Source organism: Fusarium oxysporum, chromosome II, assembly GCF_013085055.1.
Source record: "Fusarium oxysporum Fo47 chromosome II, complete sequence".
NCBI classification, from domain to species: Eukaryota; Fungi; Ascomycota; class Sordariomycetes; order Hypocreales; family Nectriaceae; genus Fusarium; species Fusarium oxysporum.
Genome location: NC_072841.1, coordinates 3,872,716 through 3,890,669, shown reverse-complemented (window position 1 = coordinate 3,890,669; position 17,954 = coordinate 3,872,716). Strand labels below are relative to the sequence as shown.

Sequence of the window (17,954 nt, the reverse complement as noted above, 5' to 3'; positions counted from 1 at the left end):
CAAATGGTGAAGGAAACTGGAATTGAACTGAATGTATACCTATCTTATAATTGTGAGAGAAGAAGTTGCAGTTAATCTCATCATCAGAAAGGTATTACTACAATTTAAACAAGAAATTAAAGATTTCTTCTTGCTTGTTATGAACTATTGAGAACTATTGGAAATTGGCACATAGGTGTATCGATAGATGGCAACCACGAAATCGACTAGACGAGCATGGGTCAAAAGGTTAAGACAATAATCTTTCTATTTGCCGGTCAACGCAGTCATGCATGATCGGCGAGGTCGCAATGCATCCAGGCATGACAGCTCATCTTTTAGGGGGTAGCATGTGAAATGACGCGTATTTAGGACACATCGCTCATGAGTAGGTTTCACATAAGACACCATGATAGCTCGGCTTAAGCCTTTTGTTCATTTACATTCATAATTTTATAATCATGACCAAGTCCAGACGGTACATGCCCATACCCAAATCCATGTCTAGTCCATTGGGTCCTTTTCATCATTAAATGCAACGCTATGCAAATTCATACCCATCCATATCAATGGTCTTTCCACTGGACAAGCAAACAACAGATTCAAACATCGACCGTGAACTATAGTGAGTTCTCAATCTCCATGAGCTCCTTGATACCCTCAGCAATGCCCTTGGCTTGCTCAGGGGTGAGACGGGGCAGGGGTCGTCGAGGGTAGCCACCATAGCCGTAGTAGCTCTGGATAGCAGACTTGGTGCCGGCAATGGCAGCCTTGGTCAGTACCCAGTCGGCCTTGGAGAGCTTCTTCTGGAGAGCTTGAGCCTCATCCTTCTTGCCCTTAACGTAGAGATCCCAAACCTTGACGCAGGTCTTGGGCATGACGTTGGCACCACCAGCAATGATTCCGCTACCGCCGCTGACCAGAGTCTGGATGGTAAAGTCGGCAATACCGCCGAAGGCAAGGTAACCAGAGCCTTCTTGGAAGGGGGTCTTGGCATCGGTAGCGAGAGCAACCCGGGTGAGCTTACCGGTGCTTCCACAGGTAAACTTTGTGCCGACAATGTTGGGGTGCTGGCCGAGCTTGATGAGGAGATCGCTGTCCATGTCAAGACCAGCAACAGCACCAGGATAGTTGTAGAGAACGATGGGGATAGGGCTTGCATCGGCGAGGTCGGTGAAGTAGTTGTAAATGGCATCCTCACTCATCTGGGCCTTGTAATAAGAAGGAGGGAGAACAAGAGTGGCAGCAGCGCCAACCTCAGCGGCCAGCTTGCTCAGCTCGATAGTGCCCTTGACACTGCCCTCAGTGGCTCCGAGGAAAACGGGAACGGATTGGAAACCAGCCTCATCCAGGGCCTCTCGGGTGGCCTTTGTGACAGCAATCTTCTCCTCACGTGTGCAGTGAACAGCCTCGCCATTGGAGCCCATGGCAACAAGACCGGCCAGGCCAGCTTGACCTAATCGCACGGCGTGCTTCTTAATGGTGGGAATGTCGAGCTCCTCAGTCTCAGGATCGAAGAAGGTCATGACAGGAGCGTAGATCCCGGTAGGCAGCGACTTGGGAGCGGCGGCATGGCCATTTTGGCCGTTGGTAACACCGTTAGAAGTAGTCATGATGAGATGTCTAGTGTGCCTGGGGATGTTTGTTGGGGAATGATGGCTAGTGGAGTATGAGAGACGACAAAGATGGAGGAAAAGTAAAAGACAGACGGCAACAAACAAGAACGGAACAGGACAAGCCGGGGTTTAAATGAAACGGAGAGGGACTTTATAGCTAGCATACCTTACCATACGGTAGCGTATAAACCTCAAGACATCATGTCGAATGGAACCGACAAATCCATTTTCGGTACCTTCGCTACGCTACGCTACTGTACCTCGCGGTAACAGTAACCAGTTTGGGGGTGGATTCGCCTCGGGAAGTCAAGTGCTCAAAGGACCGTGTGGGTATTGGCTCGATCGTCCCCCAATTGGAGTAATGCAATGTAAGTCTGGAGAAGAGAGGACCACCAAAATATCCATTTGCGATGGTAAGAGTTGCGCAACATTCGGCAGAGAAAGCTCAGAAGTGATGTGTTGGGTATGAGGCTATGAGACTGTCATACGTCGTCACGTAATCTGGTCTCACCAAGCAAATCGAGTCCACTGAATGAGATGATGCACCGCAATGCCATATCATGCTGCGGCTAAAGTCGACGGACAGATAGATAAAACCATCTGCTGGTAGTATACCCAGGCCAAGAAGATGCCAATATGACCGATTGCCTCTTCAGCTGCCGGGTGATCTGTTTGATAGGATGCGAGATCGGCACTTCCGATCAGAGCGAACCACCACCACGAATAACACAACTCTCGCACTGACATCTATTGATGCACCCTCTTCCATCGCCAGTCTCAATGCTGGGTAGAACAGACGTGGGGAGCCGGTTAGGCGGGACGAACAAGAGACGGAGGCTTGGAGGTCTAGGAAACCGTTGGATCGCTTGGCAAATCCATGTTCAACATCCCGCGCTGATGTCGATTAGCCGGCCGGGATATGAGCTCTACAGTAGTGTACATTGTGTAGGTCCAGGTGGAGAGTCACCCTTTTGCCTTGGACCCCGAGCTGACCAAGGCTTGTATTTTGCGGCGTCACGGTGTGTAAGAGAGGCAAAGTGCATAGTTTATCGAGACTGACCGGAAGGTGACCGGGCTGTGCTTGTACATGTCTGTACTTCCACTGAGTGTGTGCGCCTGAGTTAGTTACTTACTTGGCAGTGTAAGTTTCGAGGTGAGGAATTTGGCGTTGGTGTTGATGGGGTAAGTCAAAGTCTGGCTCTGAGTGGGCGGAGAATTTCTGGCGATGGTACCCCCAACGTGGCACCTGATGCCGTGTTACGAGGGGTCAAAGTCACGAGACCTTAAAGTTGATTGATATCAATTTACTTGGAACTGGATGCGAGTAAGCGTTTGGTAGACTTTCGGCACTTGATTATGTGACGACAATTGATGTTATCAACAATTTATACGACGCTGAAACGGTTTCGATATTCACAAGCTGTAACAAAACTCTGCTACTGTAAACATCAAATCATATCACCCATGATTACCATTGCTTCCGGTCATGAGCCGGGGATTCTAGTGCCGTGGGGGTGGGGGGATGTTAACCCCTCCAAAGCACTAATCCTCTGTACCCCTCACTGTACTTCGCAACCCATGGCGATTTATAGTGATGATCCTCATGGGTTTGGGGGTGGTTCTGGCTTCTAGACGCTCCATCGAATTTATGGTTCCTGTGAGAAATGCCTCTCTAGTCAGAATGGGAAATGAATCTATCCTTCACTAGTGTAATACTTCTAAGAATTGCTGTCATGATAAACCTATCGCCACTGTAAATTATTGTGAAGATCATTCTCTCCAATTTTGACGGTTTCTGTCATAGCACGAGGGGGATTTCCCCGCCCCCGATGCTAGCTATGTGAGACAAACACCACCAACATGATCACGAAATCAACCACAACAGGATAGCAATGGCACCATTATCTCAAGGATTCAGTTTTATCTCTTCCCCTACCCCTTTCTCCCCCAGATTTCTGCGAAGCTGTATCATCCCCACACTCACATGAGCACATCAACACAAGATTTATCCGGCATCATGACTCCATATTCCCAAAGCCATCCATCTCTCTAGCTTGAGATTGGGGGGATTTGACGCGGGGACTCATTTTTCCTCCAATCACGTCCGGAGAGAACCCCGAACTGTCCCCCAGCTTTGGTTCCAAGCTAGCGGAGACATGAGCGAGCATTCATAAGAACAGTATTCAACCTTCATGTCCATCTTCTCATGATTGCACTCTAGACCTCGTCTCTACACCATCTCGAGTTTCATTTGACCTTGGTATACGTTCATACGTAATTTGGGACTCGTTTATATACCCTCATACTCTGTTTTTGCTCTCATCATAGCTTCTGCCCCTCCCCCGCCTTGCCCCTCGGCATAACATCACAATGGAGCCTCTCAATGTTCTCATGGTGAGTTGATCCAAAAACAACAGTCTCACACTCAATTCATGTCAGTTTGCTAATATGAAACCTTTAGATTGGTACTGGAGAGTACACCACCGGTTTCGTCGGTGGCGGTGCCTCTGGTTCAGACAAGAAGGTTGGCGTCGTTGGTCTCAGTCTCTTTGATCTGCGCCGTCGCGAAAAGGTCAACAAGCTGGGCATGGTTGGCGTCAATGGCAAGAAGTTCCCTGCTATTCGTAAGCATCTCCCGTACACAATTGTCATGCTCATAACTAACTTCCCCAGGCGAACATCTCAACAAGAACATCCAACAAGTCTACAACAACCTCGACACCTCCTTCGACTCATTCCCAGAAAACGACAAGGTCGACCCCGACGCTTACAAGACCGCCATTGACGCTCTCAAGCCTGGCGATGCCATCACAATCTTCACCCCCGACCCTACCCACTTCCCCATCGCAAAGTACGCCATTGAGCGCGGCATCCATGTCATGATCACCAAGCCCGCTGTCAAGGTCCTCGAGGAGCACCAGGAGTTGGTTGATCTCGCTCAGAAGAAGGGTGTCTACGTTTACGTCGAGCACCACAAGCGTTACGACCCTGCTTACGCTGATGCTCGCGCAAAGGCTCAGAAGCTTGGCGACTTCAACTACTTCTACAGTTACATGTCTCAACCCAAGTCACAGCTCGAGACTTTCAAGGCCTGGGCTGGAAAGGAGTCTGATATCTCTTACTACCTCAACAGCCACCACATCGATATTTGTGACTCAATGGTCCAGGAGCGCGGATATGTGCCCGTGAGCGTCAACGCCTCTTCCTCCAAGGGTGTTGCTGTTGATCTGGGCTGCGACCCCATCACGGAGGATACCATCTCACTTCTCGTCACCTGGAACAAGAACGGCGAGCCCAGCAAGCGAGCCGTTGGTGTTTACACAGCCTCGTGGACCGCTCCTCAAAAGGCCGGTGTCCACTCGAACCAATACTTCCACTACCTCGCTGCCAACGGTGAGATCCGTGTCGATCAGGCCAAGCGTGGCTACGACGTTGCAGATGACTCTATCGGTCAATTGATGTGGTACAACCCCTTCTACATGAAGTATGCTCCTGATGAGGATGGCAACTTCGCTGGCCAGACTGGTTATGGTTACATCTCTATTGAGAAGTTTGTCGATGGTTGCAGAGCTGTCAACTCTGGCAAGCTCAAGCCTGAGGACCTTGACGCCAAGCCTCTCCCTACTCTCAAGAACACTATTGCCACAACGGCTATTCTTGAGGCTGGTCGAAGAAGTATTGATGAGAACCGAGAGGTCAAGATTGTTGTCGAGAATGGCAAGTGGAGGCTGGAGTAATGGATGAAGGGAATAGGAGAAGGATAAATACCATATGCTACGTGTAGAAATGTCTGATGGGTTACGGCCAAAAGTAATGATCAAGCCTTTTGTTATTGCAACCTTTTAAGAAATGATCTACTGGTTACTTAGTGAATATGATTATGCTCTGAGTCTAATGCGGGGTGGATACTAAAACACCATACCCTTTAAACTCTTGAGCTCCACCAAAAACTCAACACCACACCTTATATACCCACGTTACAAAGCCGGCTTTGATCTTTCAATGCTTCTCACTACGTAAAAGTTCAAGCCAACCTCATATAAAATATCTTCTTCCTGTATAGCCAACATGCCAGAACCCCGCTTCTCCGATCTGATCCTCCCTCAAAATGAACAACTCTCCATGTCCCAACTCATGGCGTCTTTCAAACGCACCACACTTACAATCCACAACCGTCTGACTAGCATCCAAACCGATGCAAACTTTGTGGACCTAGTGTCTCAAGCATATAGCCCGCGGCCACTTGTGGCTAATGAACGTTGTGGGAGTTGGTATATTCCGCCTGAGCGTAAAGGTGCAAGTGCGTATTTTAAGAGTACGGATGGTCATGAGAGGGCGTGGAAATTTAGCACTAGGAGGTTGAACTTGCATCTGGTTGAGCTTATTGAGAATAATGATGGGTACGTATAGAGACCTACTTATCTTCCTGTTATCTGAGATCTAACATGTTAATAGTATCATAATCGTCGACTCTACTCGCCGTGGAAAGCGTATGTTCTCTCTCATGACAACCAGAGCCTCAGATAAAGTGGCGACTGACTTATATAGGGATGCCTGATGCCCTTTCATCGACGATTCCTATCTGGTGCACAGTCCTCAACCTCACTCTTCTCCCCTCAAACCCATCCTCGGCAAATCTCTATCTGCCAGCTCATCTCCCCGCAACAACACACTCCCAAATATGCGCACTCATCCCTGGATTCGTTGCTTCCTTCAAGGCACTCAATCTCAATCTTCCAACATGTCTGACAAAACCACTCCGGCCATTCTGGGTAACCCCAGACTCATCTCTTCCTTCTGTCGAAGACACATCCTCCATATTTGACGACTTCCGCCCCGTCATCTGCTGCACGGCTAGTCGCCGAGTTATAGGCAGCGAGATGGACGAGGGAGGATATATACAAGGTGCGGCTGACGATACTGAGATGTGGGCGCATGATCTTACAGCGCCTTTGTTTTGGGAGAATATTGATGAGCTTCTCAAGACGCCAGAGGCTGAACTGCCAGATCTGATCTCCAGACTAGTCAGCGACCATGCTGCTAGCAAGAAGGACGAAGGAACACACATAAAGCTGACACCACACCTTTCAGTTTGCCCTTTACCACTTCCCGCCAACCCCTCAGAGTGTCGCATTGTCGTAACTCAAGACACCACACCAAAAGATAACTGGATAAAATCCAAGACTTACATGCAAGCCGGCCTTGGCAAAAACAAGCTGGCTAGTCGCAACCTTCGCACTTCTCTATCTGAAATATGCAACTTTGCTGCTAAATATCTTGCCTCAGCCACAGAGCCTAATCAGCAACAAATTATAGTCGCATGCGAATCAGGGCGAGATCTGTCAGTCGGCGTAGCTCTCGCGATATCATGCTACCTATTTGATGACGGCGGGAACATCAGAAAATCAACAGAAGACGTCTCATTTACAAAGACTTTCATAAAGTCGAGATTGGGTGTCATCATGACAGCTTACCCGGGCGCCAATCCCAGCCGGGCCACTCTACAGAGTGTCAACAGCTTCTTAATGGACTGGCGAAAATGATGCAGTTCATATAGAATATATATTCGGGATCAACAAATCAATCATGAGACAATACGACCTTGTGTCTGGGACAAAAAGCTGTATTGTGTCTCAGTCTCAACATTGTCTCAAATGGTTACCATGACAGGGCAGAGGGTTCGTAAAGTTTATTAGTTCAATTGATCTAGGTGATTTGCTCCATCTCTTTCGCTATTTGACCGATATGTATTTTGGGTATTCCTCAAAGCAATTTCAATAACAAAGCTCGTTTCTTTAGACCTCACCAGCCTCAATCTTCTGCAGAGCAGCAGGGAACTCGGACCAGTGTCGCATGATGACAACGGCACCAGCATCCCGCAAAGTATTCTCCATCTCGGGCTGCTTGTCCTCAGCATAAGGGCCAACATAACCAATGACCTTGATACCGGCACGAGTACCGCTAAGGGTGCCGCTCTTGCTGTCCTCAATAGCGACAGCCTCCTCGGCCTTCTTGCCAAGTTTCTCTAGAGCGTGGAGGTAGATAGCGGGATCAGGCTTGCTGGTGGGCTTCTCGAGACTTGTGGCGGCAGAGAAGACAACATCGCCCTGGAAGTACTTGTCCTGACCGACCTTCTCGATGGAGGCACGGACACGGCGGAGGGCAGAAGAAGAAACCACGGACATAGTGTACTTGCCAGAAGCGGCAAGCTTCTCGAGCTGCTCATCAACACCAACGCAAGGTCGGAGAGATTCCTTGAGCTTGGCAATGACGGCGTCCTCCTCTTTTCGAACATAGGTCTCCATGTCCTCGGGTGAGATCTCGATGTTGTAGTTCTTCTGGAGGGTGGTGAGCATGCCGCGGAAGTTCTGACCGACGAACTCCTTGATGAGGGTCTCGCCAGTGAAGCGCATCTCGACCTGACGAGCCTCGCAGATCTCGTTAATGAGACCCGCGCAAGCCTCGAAGGCAAGCTCCTCAGAGAGGACGAGGGTGTTGTCGCAATCGAACAGGAGGGTGTTGATCTAGAAATTGTCAGTGTAAGCGCGAATAAGATCGAGATTGCATGAGCAACATACCTCGGGCATTTTGGCGGATTGGGGTGAAGAAAGTTCTAGAGAAGAAGCAAAGACGAGTTCTAAAGAGGAATTGGATGTATGAAGAAGAGAAGAACAGAAGAACCTTGTGGAAAATCAGGTGGAGCAAGGAATAGATGGAGGTGTAAGGAAGAAGAGACAGCGACGGAGCTACTGTGGGGGAACGGAGGTTTTATGGAGGACGTGCCTTGGTTCAACGGAGCAGGGACATTCGAACTGTAACGGGAACTTCACCTGCCATCGCAACTACGACTGCCCGTAGCTGCAATATGCTGTAATGGGAATATGCGAGTGCGACTGGGTGATGCCGGGGGTTGACCGGGTTGTCTTGCAATGAACTCTACAGGTTGTTTGATATGCATCTGCACCTCATGTGTAAGATTCGACAAGAAACCCCGCGTTCATGAATAGCTATCTCAAGGTAACTTAGGTACAGCAGGGAGGGGTTTCCAAATATCCTTAAGCTAATATAGTAAATTAAACAGCTAGAAGAGCTATTTGTACTGATAAAATACTTCTCGATATGCTCGCTGAGTCAAAGGAAAAATCGGCTGGTTCTTCATAGAACTGTCGATCGTCAACACGTTGAAGTCAGACAAAACAAACCCCTCGTAAGTCAATCCAAAATCAACATCAAATCGAATCAAATGCCCCTCCCCCTCCATTCAGCCAAGGTAAGGTCCGACTAGGAACCGCCCAGTGTCGTCATCAAAGCACTATGAATCCCTGTTAGGACATGACACTAAAAAAGAGGGACCCGTTTTCTTCCAGTCCACCGGCCCGCATCAGCGACTTTGCTCTTTGAGCCTCTGACAATCATGGATTATGCTCAGTATGCACTAGACCTACAGTGATGACCTCGCATAAGCATATGTAAGTGAGTACAAAGACATGGCTTTTCAGGCTTCGGAGAGTTCGAACCGATAGCCCGTCTATCAACATGCATGGTCCATGTAAACAGTGTCACTCTTCAACGGTGGTGGACCTCCAATACACACCCTCGTCATACACGGCTCCTCTCCTCTACCAGTTGCGGGATTTGTAACATCCCATATTAAGCGATACAAGAGTATTTACCCTCCCAAATCGCGATCGTACCAGATGAGTTGTTTTTACCTCATATGGAATGTTCTTCATTTCGGCAACTCTTCTTTCAATCTCGAATCTGTCGTACTATTAGAGACAGCTACTATAGTATATATGGCATCGTTTCTACCAAGACATCAATTAGAACAGCCGTCAAATGGATATCAAAAAGCCATATGCTAATCAACTTCCTATCATTCTCCTGTCGCTTGTGTACTTCGGGCAACCAAGCCTGGTCTTCCATGCTAAGGCTTGTGCCATCGAACTTCCACTCTTTTTCATTATTCATTAGAACCCTAAACGCCAAAACACCATTTGAATGTAGTGCAAATCTTCCTAACCGAATTCCGATGCTGCTGAGGTTGGATATTTTCCCGAGCAAACGTCTAGTATCCGGTAAGAGTTGCAGATAGGTCCGGCGACGGCGCGCCTTTACAGAATCTCCCTGAGCTTCTGCTTCTGATCGGCAGTCAAACTTGCTGGGAAGTTGATCTTGTACTTGATGACGAAGTCGCCTCGCTGGCCAGGCTTCTTAGAGATGGGCATACCCAGGCCAGGATACCGTTCCTCGCTGTTGGGCTGAGTAGGGCCTCCCTTCTCGAGGTTGAGCTGCCGGCCGTCGATCGTTGTCACTGTCCTTCGCCAGCCGGTCAAGGCCTCCTTGAGATCAAGGGTTACCACATGGACAAGATCGTTATCCTCGCGCTTGTAGAGAGGATGTTCCTTCTGTAGGTTTGTTAGTTATCATTTCGTAGGCAGAATTATGACACGGTGTGCTTACCTCTTCGACAATAAAGTGAAGATCTTGGCGGCCCCCCTCTACTTGATCGCCGACTCCGTTGAACTTGATCTTGGAACCCTTCTTCAGGCCCGGTTTGATAGGGACTTCAAGGATCTGGTCGGTCTGGACTCTCTTTCCGGTCTCATCGTAAGTCTTGCGCTTAATCTTCATCTTCTTGGTCACACCGTTGAAGAGCTCTTCAAGCGTTAGGGGCAGAGGTCGCTCGACCGTGGTAACCTCGGGAGTAGCTTCTCTAGGTCGAGGCTCGAAGCCTGAGCGTGTGCGTGAACTGCGGCTTCGAGGACCAGCACCGCCAAATCCGCCAAACATGCCAGCGATGTCGTCTTCGTCGCCACCGTGCATACCACCAGCAGATCCGTTACGCATGAATTCGGCAAAGATATCTTCGGGGTTGCTGAAGCCAAAGCCGCCAGCACCGCTGCTGGTATTGAAGTGGAAGGTTCGGGTGCCGCCTCCACCGGGCATACCACCTTGGAAGTTGAAACCTTCGAATCCGCCAGGCATGCCTCCGGCGGCGAAGGGATTTCCACCGGCACCACCTTCGGGCTGTGCGGTACCGCCGCGGAGAAGGAACTCGAGGCCGTACTGATCATATATCTTTCGTTTCTCGGGATCGGAAAGAATTTCGTATGCTTGTGAGCATTCTTTGAACTTTTCAGCCGCATCGGGGCTATCCTTGTTCTTGTCTGGGTGCCATTTCAAGGCTGCTTTCCTGTAGGTGGTGTGGTTAGCGGTGTCCGCCAGGTCATGATGCTAGACGGAATGCGCGGTGGTTCATATTTCAGCGAAGAGAATCTCTTTCGTCAATTCGCCGAATAGAAATCATGGTTTGCTTGTGCATTTGCAAAAGCAAGAACCTGGTGAGAAAATGGTATTGTGTATTGCGCCTCCGCAGCTCCGTATAGATAGTGTGTACTTACTTGTATCCCTTCTTGATCTCGTCTTGAGTTGCCTCAGGCTTGACGCTGAGGGTGTCGTAGAGCTTCGTTTCCTTGACCATGATCGCGCGTGTTAAAAGTTGTGTTTCTCAAGATTATTTAGGTGTGCGATATGGTTAAATTTTGGCGAGCCAAATAGGTTCGATAGAACGAGAACAACAAGAAATGGGTGGCAATGCCAAGGATTGCTTATTGTTGATTGTTTGTTGAAACAGTGAAAGACAAACACCAAAAGTGCGCTTCGTATGATGAAGAGGTTTCGTTCTAGGTTGAATGAGGTGATGTGATGTGAGGTTAAAGAGAGGGGATGTTTTAGTGCAAGAGTGAGTTTACAAAAGATGAGTGGGAATCCGCAGGTGAGGATTAAAAGATCAGTCCAGTGACGCTTCAGAGTCAAGGTCGAGAAAGCACTACGCCATGCTACCGTGACAATCTCCAGAAGCCACCGCTGGGAAATACTGGGGCATGGGACCTTGTGGAAGCTTCTAAAGTGTAGGGGGGAAAAGACACCGCAATGTGAAAGGAACTTGATATGGAATAGAGGCTGGCTGACCTCCAGTCTACCAGGGTGGGGGTGACGTCGAGTCGATCGACGGATATCTCTCGAACAACGAGAAGTACCTATACATCTGCCGCTGTCGTATGTTCTTTGTTCGACTGTATTGTCTACCTAGGAAGTATACTACTTGGAAGCAAGTGGGAATTCTCTCTTTGCAGAATCCTCTTTGTAACACATTCTCTAAAGTCAATTCCGCAAAACTACGCCATCAAGGGTCATGCTCTCTCGTCCTCGTGTCGGGCTCAATCTGTCGATACCTGACAACTTGACAGGGATAATTGACCTATGACGATACCTAGCCGTGGTGGAGACGACGCCCCAGACGCCATAAATCCAGTTCAAGAGCCCCAACTTGGAGCTTAAGATGGTTGCTGGAAGCTTGAGCGGATCTATGATAGAGCCTGGTTATGGGGTTGTCTGAATGACTTGTATGACTGTGTACCCATTCTATGATGTTTTTACCATCTTGGTGCTCTGTGAGACATTGCACAAATCTGTTGTGAATCGAAGTTGTTACTGTGACTTGCGGATTGCGTTTCCCCGTTGTAAGCTGCAGCTATTCCCGGCAACCCTGGTCCATGGTCGAAGCTTCTAGAACCTTCTAACCTCTGAACGAGAGATTCTGATTACTTTACACATGGATGAGATGTTCTAACAATTCCAATATGTGTTGATGGCTTCTTTGGCTAACTCGTCTTTTGGGATTATCTAAAACCCGATGTTCTAAGGTTGAGGTCTAGCACTATGCCTGCCTCTAAGGGAACCTTGACCATCTGGGTCTCATATAACTGTTCGCGTGCTGTATGACTTTGCGGTAACTCGAGGGGAAATATTCAGCAGCTTCATTGCACAGTCACTTTAAATGTTAGTAGTTCCATAAGTCATATCTATGCAGTAGCTGCTTCAGCATCTATACTTGAAGCTTGACTAGTAGGTTGCTCAAGGGTGATTGTTGGAGGTAGGTTACGTATGACATATTTGCTTCGTGGAGCTATTGTCAAAGCAATCACGTACATTTGACAAATCTAGAATTAACAATGCCGTTCATTTCATTCTTTTCCACATGAACAAATAGAAGCAGTTCTAGCGTATCTACCTTAGGTATCTTACCAGGTAAGGTTGATTACCTCGAGGTGCCCAAGAGTTGGAGGCTGGCACGTGTAAGTCCATGCCAAGAAATTTCTTATCTTATCTCTCTCAGTACGTACCCCTCCACTGCAATCCAGCGCAACTGTACACTGCGGAAGCTCATCGCTTAGATCGTCATTTATTCAATACAACAAACATTCGGCAAGCGTGTTTCGTCGAAAACATAGTCATCACTATCAACATCAGCGTGGAGGAAATAGTTCATACTATTGTTTGCTTCATCCTATCTTTATCGGGTAACCCCTATCGAAATAAGCTCTTTGGCCCCCTTCATGGTGGGAGGAGTGTCCGATCGATAGACTGAGCTTGTTAGAACTCACAGAGGACGATTGATTTTCCAGCCCCAGCCATGGAGACTTCACAACAGGAGGCGATAGGACAAGTGATAGAATTCACAGGTCTCGACCCTGTGGACGATCGTGAGCTGGTTATTCAAGCTCTGAAGGTTAGCATCGGGCGGACCCCTCAAAGTGAGCTTTGCGACTGACGTATACTTACTTGACAGCAAAGTAACTGGAAACCCGACTCTGTTGTCAGCCAATACTACGAAAACCAGGATGGCGTACGAACATGTTCAAGGCCAATTCCCAGCACATGCTGATCGTATTGCAGTTTCGAGCAAAATATAAACAGCTTTGGGACGATTCTATGTTCACCGCAGATCGAGACGGTAGCGACAATACGACTGGTATCTGTCAGTACACTGTTACGCTTCCCTCCGGACGTCAACTGACCCCATAGCCTTCCATGTCGAGTCTTCCGATCACAACATCATTCAGGGCGTCACTCCCCCGTCAGAGTCACACGCGTACGGCGCTCCTTCGAGACCTCCTTCACGATCAAACAATCGATCTCCCTTGGGTACGATGGTGGACTGGACTGCGGCACATGTGCCCGGTAACTCTCTTGGTCACCACCATGAATATGCGCTGACCAGGACACATACAGGCGTCCCAGAGAGCCAAGCCCAAGAGGATGATGACATGCAACGAGCTATTCGTGCGTCAGCACAAGAAGCTGGACTACCGGTGTCACATCACGAGTCCGGTATTATAGGAACTTCGGAGCCACCGCCTCCGCATTTTGGTCCTGCAAACCGCGAAACATATGTGGCGGCCGATTGGGCCATTGTCCAGTCTGATCCTATGAAGGAGAGCTCCGTGAATGAATTTACACCGTCAAAGCGAAAGAGAGCTCCAGGCGCGCCCGCGATGTTGGTAATCAGCAGTGCGCAAGGTGGCGAACACCGCCTCGGCGGGCTTCTCACAATTCTGCATGAAATTCCTCTTGCACGGAACATACTCCTCGGCATTGGATCGCCTGCTACCACATACGGCTGTAATAATGACTGGTGGCGAGGACAGATCATTCTATCACCGGAGGTTTTGGCAAAGATGGCTGAAGAAGGCAGCTCAGACCCCAGTGTGCACAAGAGCGGCAGTGCATTTGAGGACGAAGTACACCGATTGATGGCATTTCTTGACTCTACCGAGCGTGGTTATGGCTCGATATCTGTTCTGGCAGATATTTTGGCGGATTCCGACAAGCAGGGCATGGAGAAACAATTCTATGAGATGCTCGGCAAAAGATACCCTGATGTTGCTCAGCCAATGATGCAAGTTGCTGGAGTGTCGATGTTCTACGGAGATGATGAAGAAGAAGTCGCAAGCTTTGGCCTTCTCGAGATAGAGCACTTCCAACATGAGTACAGCTACATCAAAACTCTGTACGAGGCACTTGACCACGTCATGTGGAGTGATACCGTGGGTTTGGATAAAATACACGATGGATCGAAGATGGCATTTTTCAAAAAGATGGGCGATGTTTTAGTGCTAGACACCACTGGTGACGGGCCAAGCGATTCGTTCGAGATTCCCTTGGAATTCTACCCAGAAAGATACCTCATGAACCGGAAAGACGAGGCACGTCGGATCCAGCACGGGTGGTGCCAAACAAAGGAACAAACGAAACGTATTCTGGACAAGAAAGAACAGCTTGTTAGCTTAGCGGGCACTTGGGGTGACGCAACTAATGACAAGGGTGCAGTTTTGAAAAAAGCGATCGATCAGTGGGAGGGATACAGGAGTTATCTGGAAAGCTTCCTCCGATTCAAGACTTTGGAGAAGTCGGGATTCGATATTGATAAGTACCCTGACTACCGCACTGCTCCTCCAGATGTGGACGACAACGTGTATCTGGAATCTCAGAAGGTCACAGATGTGATCGACTATTCTGAGAGTTTGCTTGTGGACTTTGAGACAAAAATGAAAGGTAAGTCTAGGCTTTGAAAGGCTTCAGTGCCCGTGGCTAAAATGGCTCTAGGCCTTGATGTAGAACTCGAACAGATCACAGCCAAACAGCGAGCGTTGGGGAGACTCCTTACAGTACCGGATAAGCCAAGTCGTCCGAAACCCATGTCCTGCAAAAGGTATCTCCTCCGCGGATTAGTTGCATCACCCAGCGTCTTATATGTCTGCCAACGGGAGGAAGCAGATCTCATAGACCTTAGTGACGTGGAGACCAAACCAAGGGATCAATGGTGGAGGCTGGCTTATACCCCTTATGGAGACCAGGCCGTTAGAGCGGAGGTAAGAGAACTTGACATTGATTGAAGCAGAGGAGGTTGTTCTTGTTAACACAATTGCAGAAAACAACTATCGACATAGTATTGGTCGATATCTGGAAGGATACCAAGAAACCACTGCTGGTATATGCAACGGAAGACGCCCTTGGAACGCCGAAAGACCATCTATCATCCCAACTGGAACGATTCATCAAGGTGGAAAATAAAGCTTTCCGTCAAGAGTTATCTAAGGAAGAATCCACAGCCAATGAGTCCAAGCAGACGGGAAACTTTGAATCCAGCTCGTCTCTTTCGCCTCATTCGTCCTTCTCGCCTTCTAAGAGAAAGCATCGGTCTGACAGCGGTGGTTCAATGGACAGTAATCGCGCCTCAATCGGCAGTGACGATGATAGGAACGGATTTGACAACCCTTTCCTCCCTGATGACGACGAAAGAGTTGGTACTGAAATGACGGATTACGTCCATAGTTTCACTGATATGGAAGGCCACATCCCAGATTCACTAACAGGCCGTACTCAAGATTCAACAGCTCCGACAGAGCCGACATCAGCTACCATGACACCGAGCACAGTAACAGCCGACTACTTAGACACCAACACTGCGTTTGCTGCGGAGGAGCCTCGAAGCCCGGAGATGCAAGAGAAGGCTAGGCCGCCTCCTTTTATGTCATTGTCCAGGAACTCGTCTATGCGAGCGGAGCCAACCAATTTGATGGACATGGACATCCCAGATGAGAAATCTTAGGTGGCTCCGAGAGATAAAAGTTCACGAATACCGACGCTTGCTTGTAAGATGTTACATTCTTCTTTTTTTGTTCTGCAGGTGAAGAGGGCGTGCCATTCGATGAAGGGGTCGCTGGCTTACATAGCATGATTATTAGAATAGCATTTGAGCGCATGGAGTTTTGGGTTTTGCTCATGTAGCCTAGTCAGGACATGGTAGAGCATGCCGTCGAGCGGGTTCTTTATCAATATCAGCACTAAAGATGTCTTGTACGAGTGTCCGCTTTCTCTCCAACTAAGTAGGACAAGTACGGAATACTATCGACAGATGTTCCTCACTATGGCACCAAGCGAATCTTTGTAAGTTGTATATTCTGTCTATAGAAAGCACGCCTGATAAATACACCCTTGCTCCAATGTAAACAGCACGTATAAAACAGAGACCACCGGTCTGCCTGCATTCCCTCAATGTCCGTATCGCTCGATGCTTGCAATGCTCGTCCCAGTCCGAGTAATGCGCATCTTGAACGCCTTAAAAATGAAATAAAATCACCTCGCTATGTCGATAGTACTGTAGATGGAAAGAGGATACCGCGAAATGGTGTAGAAGGCAGAGGCATGAAAAGTGGCCAACCCATCACTCGTCCTGGCCACGCTGAGAAATGCATGGCCTCCTGGGGAAGTCTACTTCTGGTCTCTGACATCATCATCATCCTCGTCGTCATCATCAAAGTCTTCCATGTCCTCGTCGCTATCGCTGCCGCCAAAGTCTTCCTCTTCGTCTGTCATATTCCAGAAGTCGGCATCATCATCAATTGGCTTTTGTGGCGCAGGTGCGAGCTCGGAGGGAGTGGGCATCCTTGACCCTGGCGGGATATCCTTCTGAGACTTATCAACGATGTCCTTTGCTCGCTTGTTATACTCGGTCTTGTTATCACGATAGAGGACGCTAGCATCGACATTTGCGGGTGAGTTGATTTCGGGATCGTCGAGGAGGAGTAGAACGGATCGCAGGACCGATTCGACACCGTGGAGAACATTCCAACGCTCGCTGGCCAGCTCGCCTGACTGCTCGTCTTCGCCTGGCTTGTGGAGGATGGAAATGCAGAGATTGCCGTCGGTGTAAACGTTGGGGTGACAGATGTTCTTAGTCAGAAATTTGAAGCTGGGCGGCTGGTAAGGATAATCATTTGGAAACTTCATCTCGGCCTTGAGGTAGGCTCCGTGCCAGACACTATCGGGGTTAACAACCCAGAGGCCGATCTTCCAGAGTAGAAGGTTTGAGTCGTCGGTCTTGAAGACGATCATGTTAGACAATGCTTGTTCCATGGTACCAAACGACATACCTCGATGTTGACCCATTTCTCCTTCTGGAGGGGTTGCAGTTCCTGCATAAGTCTCTTTTGCGCCATGATGACTGACTATCGATAACTAATTAGGTGCGCTATTCCGTCCGTCCAACGACGAGAATCCTCCAAGCGAGCGTGTGTTTGAAAGGACCGAAAGTTGAAGAGTGGGTGAGGTAGTTGGTTGTTGCGAGTTGACGAGATGGGCCGGGCTTAATAAGTCAGGCCAGCGCCAGCGGCGAAAGGGAGTTGTTGACTGCCTGCGCTGTGCTGTGCTGTACGGAAAGGGCGGTCGAGGAGGGGCGGCTTCGGCGATTGGACGCGCAAAAGTTGAGCAAGGTGGTGTTTGGATTTAGAAGAAGCCGCAGCCGCTTCGCTTCGCTTCGCTTTGCTTTGCTTCGTTGGCAAATTTTGTTTGGATATCGCCTCTTTTTGTGTTGACAACGGGGGGGAGGAGTGTTTATTTGTTGTTTGCTTATCGCTTAACAATGAGGCAACCTTGATAGCAAACGCGTTTGAGGTTCGGAACGCCCAGTAAAGACGAATGCGGAAAAGAGGTAAAAGAATAATAAGAGAT

At 48.8% G+C, this 17,954-nt stretch overlaps 7 protein-coding genes across 7 annotated transcripts; 3 read left to right on the top strand and 4 right to left on the bottom strand.

Annotated features, from left to right (window-relative positions):
* Positions 1-384: 384 nt before the first annotated feature.
* Positions 385-1,697, bottom strand: FOBCDRAFT_17358 (uncharacterized protein). Its single transcript, XM_031174238.3, has one exon. It carries the CDS (start codon positions 1,590-1,592, stop codon positions 600-602), a length of 993 nt encoding a protein of 330 aa, XP_031051023.1. The 5' UTR covers positions 1,593-1,697; the 3' UTR covers positions 385-599.
* Positions 1,698-3,495: 1,798 nt separating this feature from the next.
* On the top strand, positions 3,496-5,453 carry FOBCDRAFT_177281 (uncharacterized protein). Its single transcript, XM_031174237.3, has 3 exons — positions 3,496-3,989; positions 4,057-4,219; positions 4,269-5,453. Exons 1-3 carry the CDS (start codon positions 3,966-3,968, stop codon positions 5,330-5,332), a joined length of 1,251 nt encoding a protein of 416 aa, XP_031051022.3. The 5' UTR covers positions 3,496-3,965; the 3' UTR covers positions 5,333-5,453.
* Positions 5,454-5,663: 210 nt separating this feature from the next.
* On the top strand, positions 5,664-7,138 carry FOBCDRAFT_288796 (tRNA A64-2'-O-ribosylphosphate transferase; the record flags this gene model as incomplete). Its single annotated transcript, XM_059611731.1, has 3 exons — positions 5,664-5,995; positions 6,051-6,085; positions 6,144-7,138. 3 exons carry the CDS (start codon positions 5,664-5,666, stop codon positions 7,136-7,138), a joined length of 1,362 nt encoding a protein of 453 aa, XP_059466799.1.
* Positions 7,139-7,274: 136 nt separating this feature from the next.
* FOBCDRAFT_17347 (HAD-like domain-containing protein) lies at positions 7,275-8,313 on the bottom strand. Its single transcript, XM_031174235.3, has 2 exons — positions 8,174-8,313; positions 7,275-8,119 (listed from the first exon to the last, which is right to left on the bottom strand). The coding sequence occupies exons 1-2, from the start codon at positions 8,180-8,182 to the stop codon at positions 7,391-7,393; spliced, it is 738 nt and encodes a 245-aa protein (XP_031051020.1). The 5' UTR covers positions 8,183-8,313; the 3' UTR covers positions 7,275-7,390.
* A 1,026-nt stretch (positions 8,314-9,339) lies between these two features.
* FOBCDRAFT_215691 (uncharacterized protein) lies at positions 9,340-11,419 on the bottom strand. Its single transcript, XM_031174234.3, has 3 exons — positions 11,000-11,419; positions 10,059-10,791; positions 9,340-10,003 (listed from the first exon to the last, which is right to left on the bottom strand). Exons 1-3 carry the CDS (start codon positions 11,077-11,079, stop codon positions 9,710-9,712), a joined length of 1,107 nt encoding a protein of 368 aa, XP_031051019.2. The 5' UTR covers positions 11,080-11,419; the 3' UTR covers positions 9,340-9,709.
* A 1,406-nt stretch (positions 11,420-12,825) lies between these two features.
* Positions 12,826-16,430, top strand: FOBCDRAFT_215686 (uncharacterized protein). The gene is made up of 6 exons (XM_054703431.2): positions 12,826-13,170; positions 13,231-13,287; positions 13,338-13,419; positions 13,467-14,996; positions 15,048-15,313; positions 15,373-16,430. Exons 1-6 carry the CDS (start codon positions 13,075-13,077, stop codon positions 16,051-16,053), a joined length of 2,712 nt encoding a protein of 903 aa, XP_054559406.1. The 5' UTR covers positions 12,826-13,074; the 3' UTR covers positions 16,054-16,430.
* A 285-nt stretch (positions 16,431-16,715) lies between these two features.
* Positions 16,716-17,443, bottom strand: FOBCDRAFT_269685 (ubiquitin-conjugating enzyme/RWD-like protein; the record flags this gene model as incomplete). Its single annotated transcript, XM_031174230.2, has 2 exons — positions 16,716-17,324; positions 17,378-17,443. The coding sequence occupies 2 exons, from the start codon at positions 17,441-17,443 to the stop codon at positions 16,716-16,718; spliced, it is 675 nt and encodes a 224-aa protein (XP_031051015.1).
* Positions 17,444-17,954: the final 511 nt, after the last annotated feature.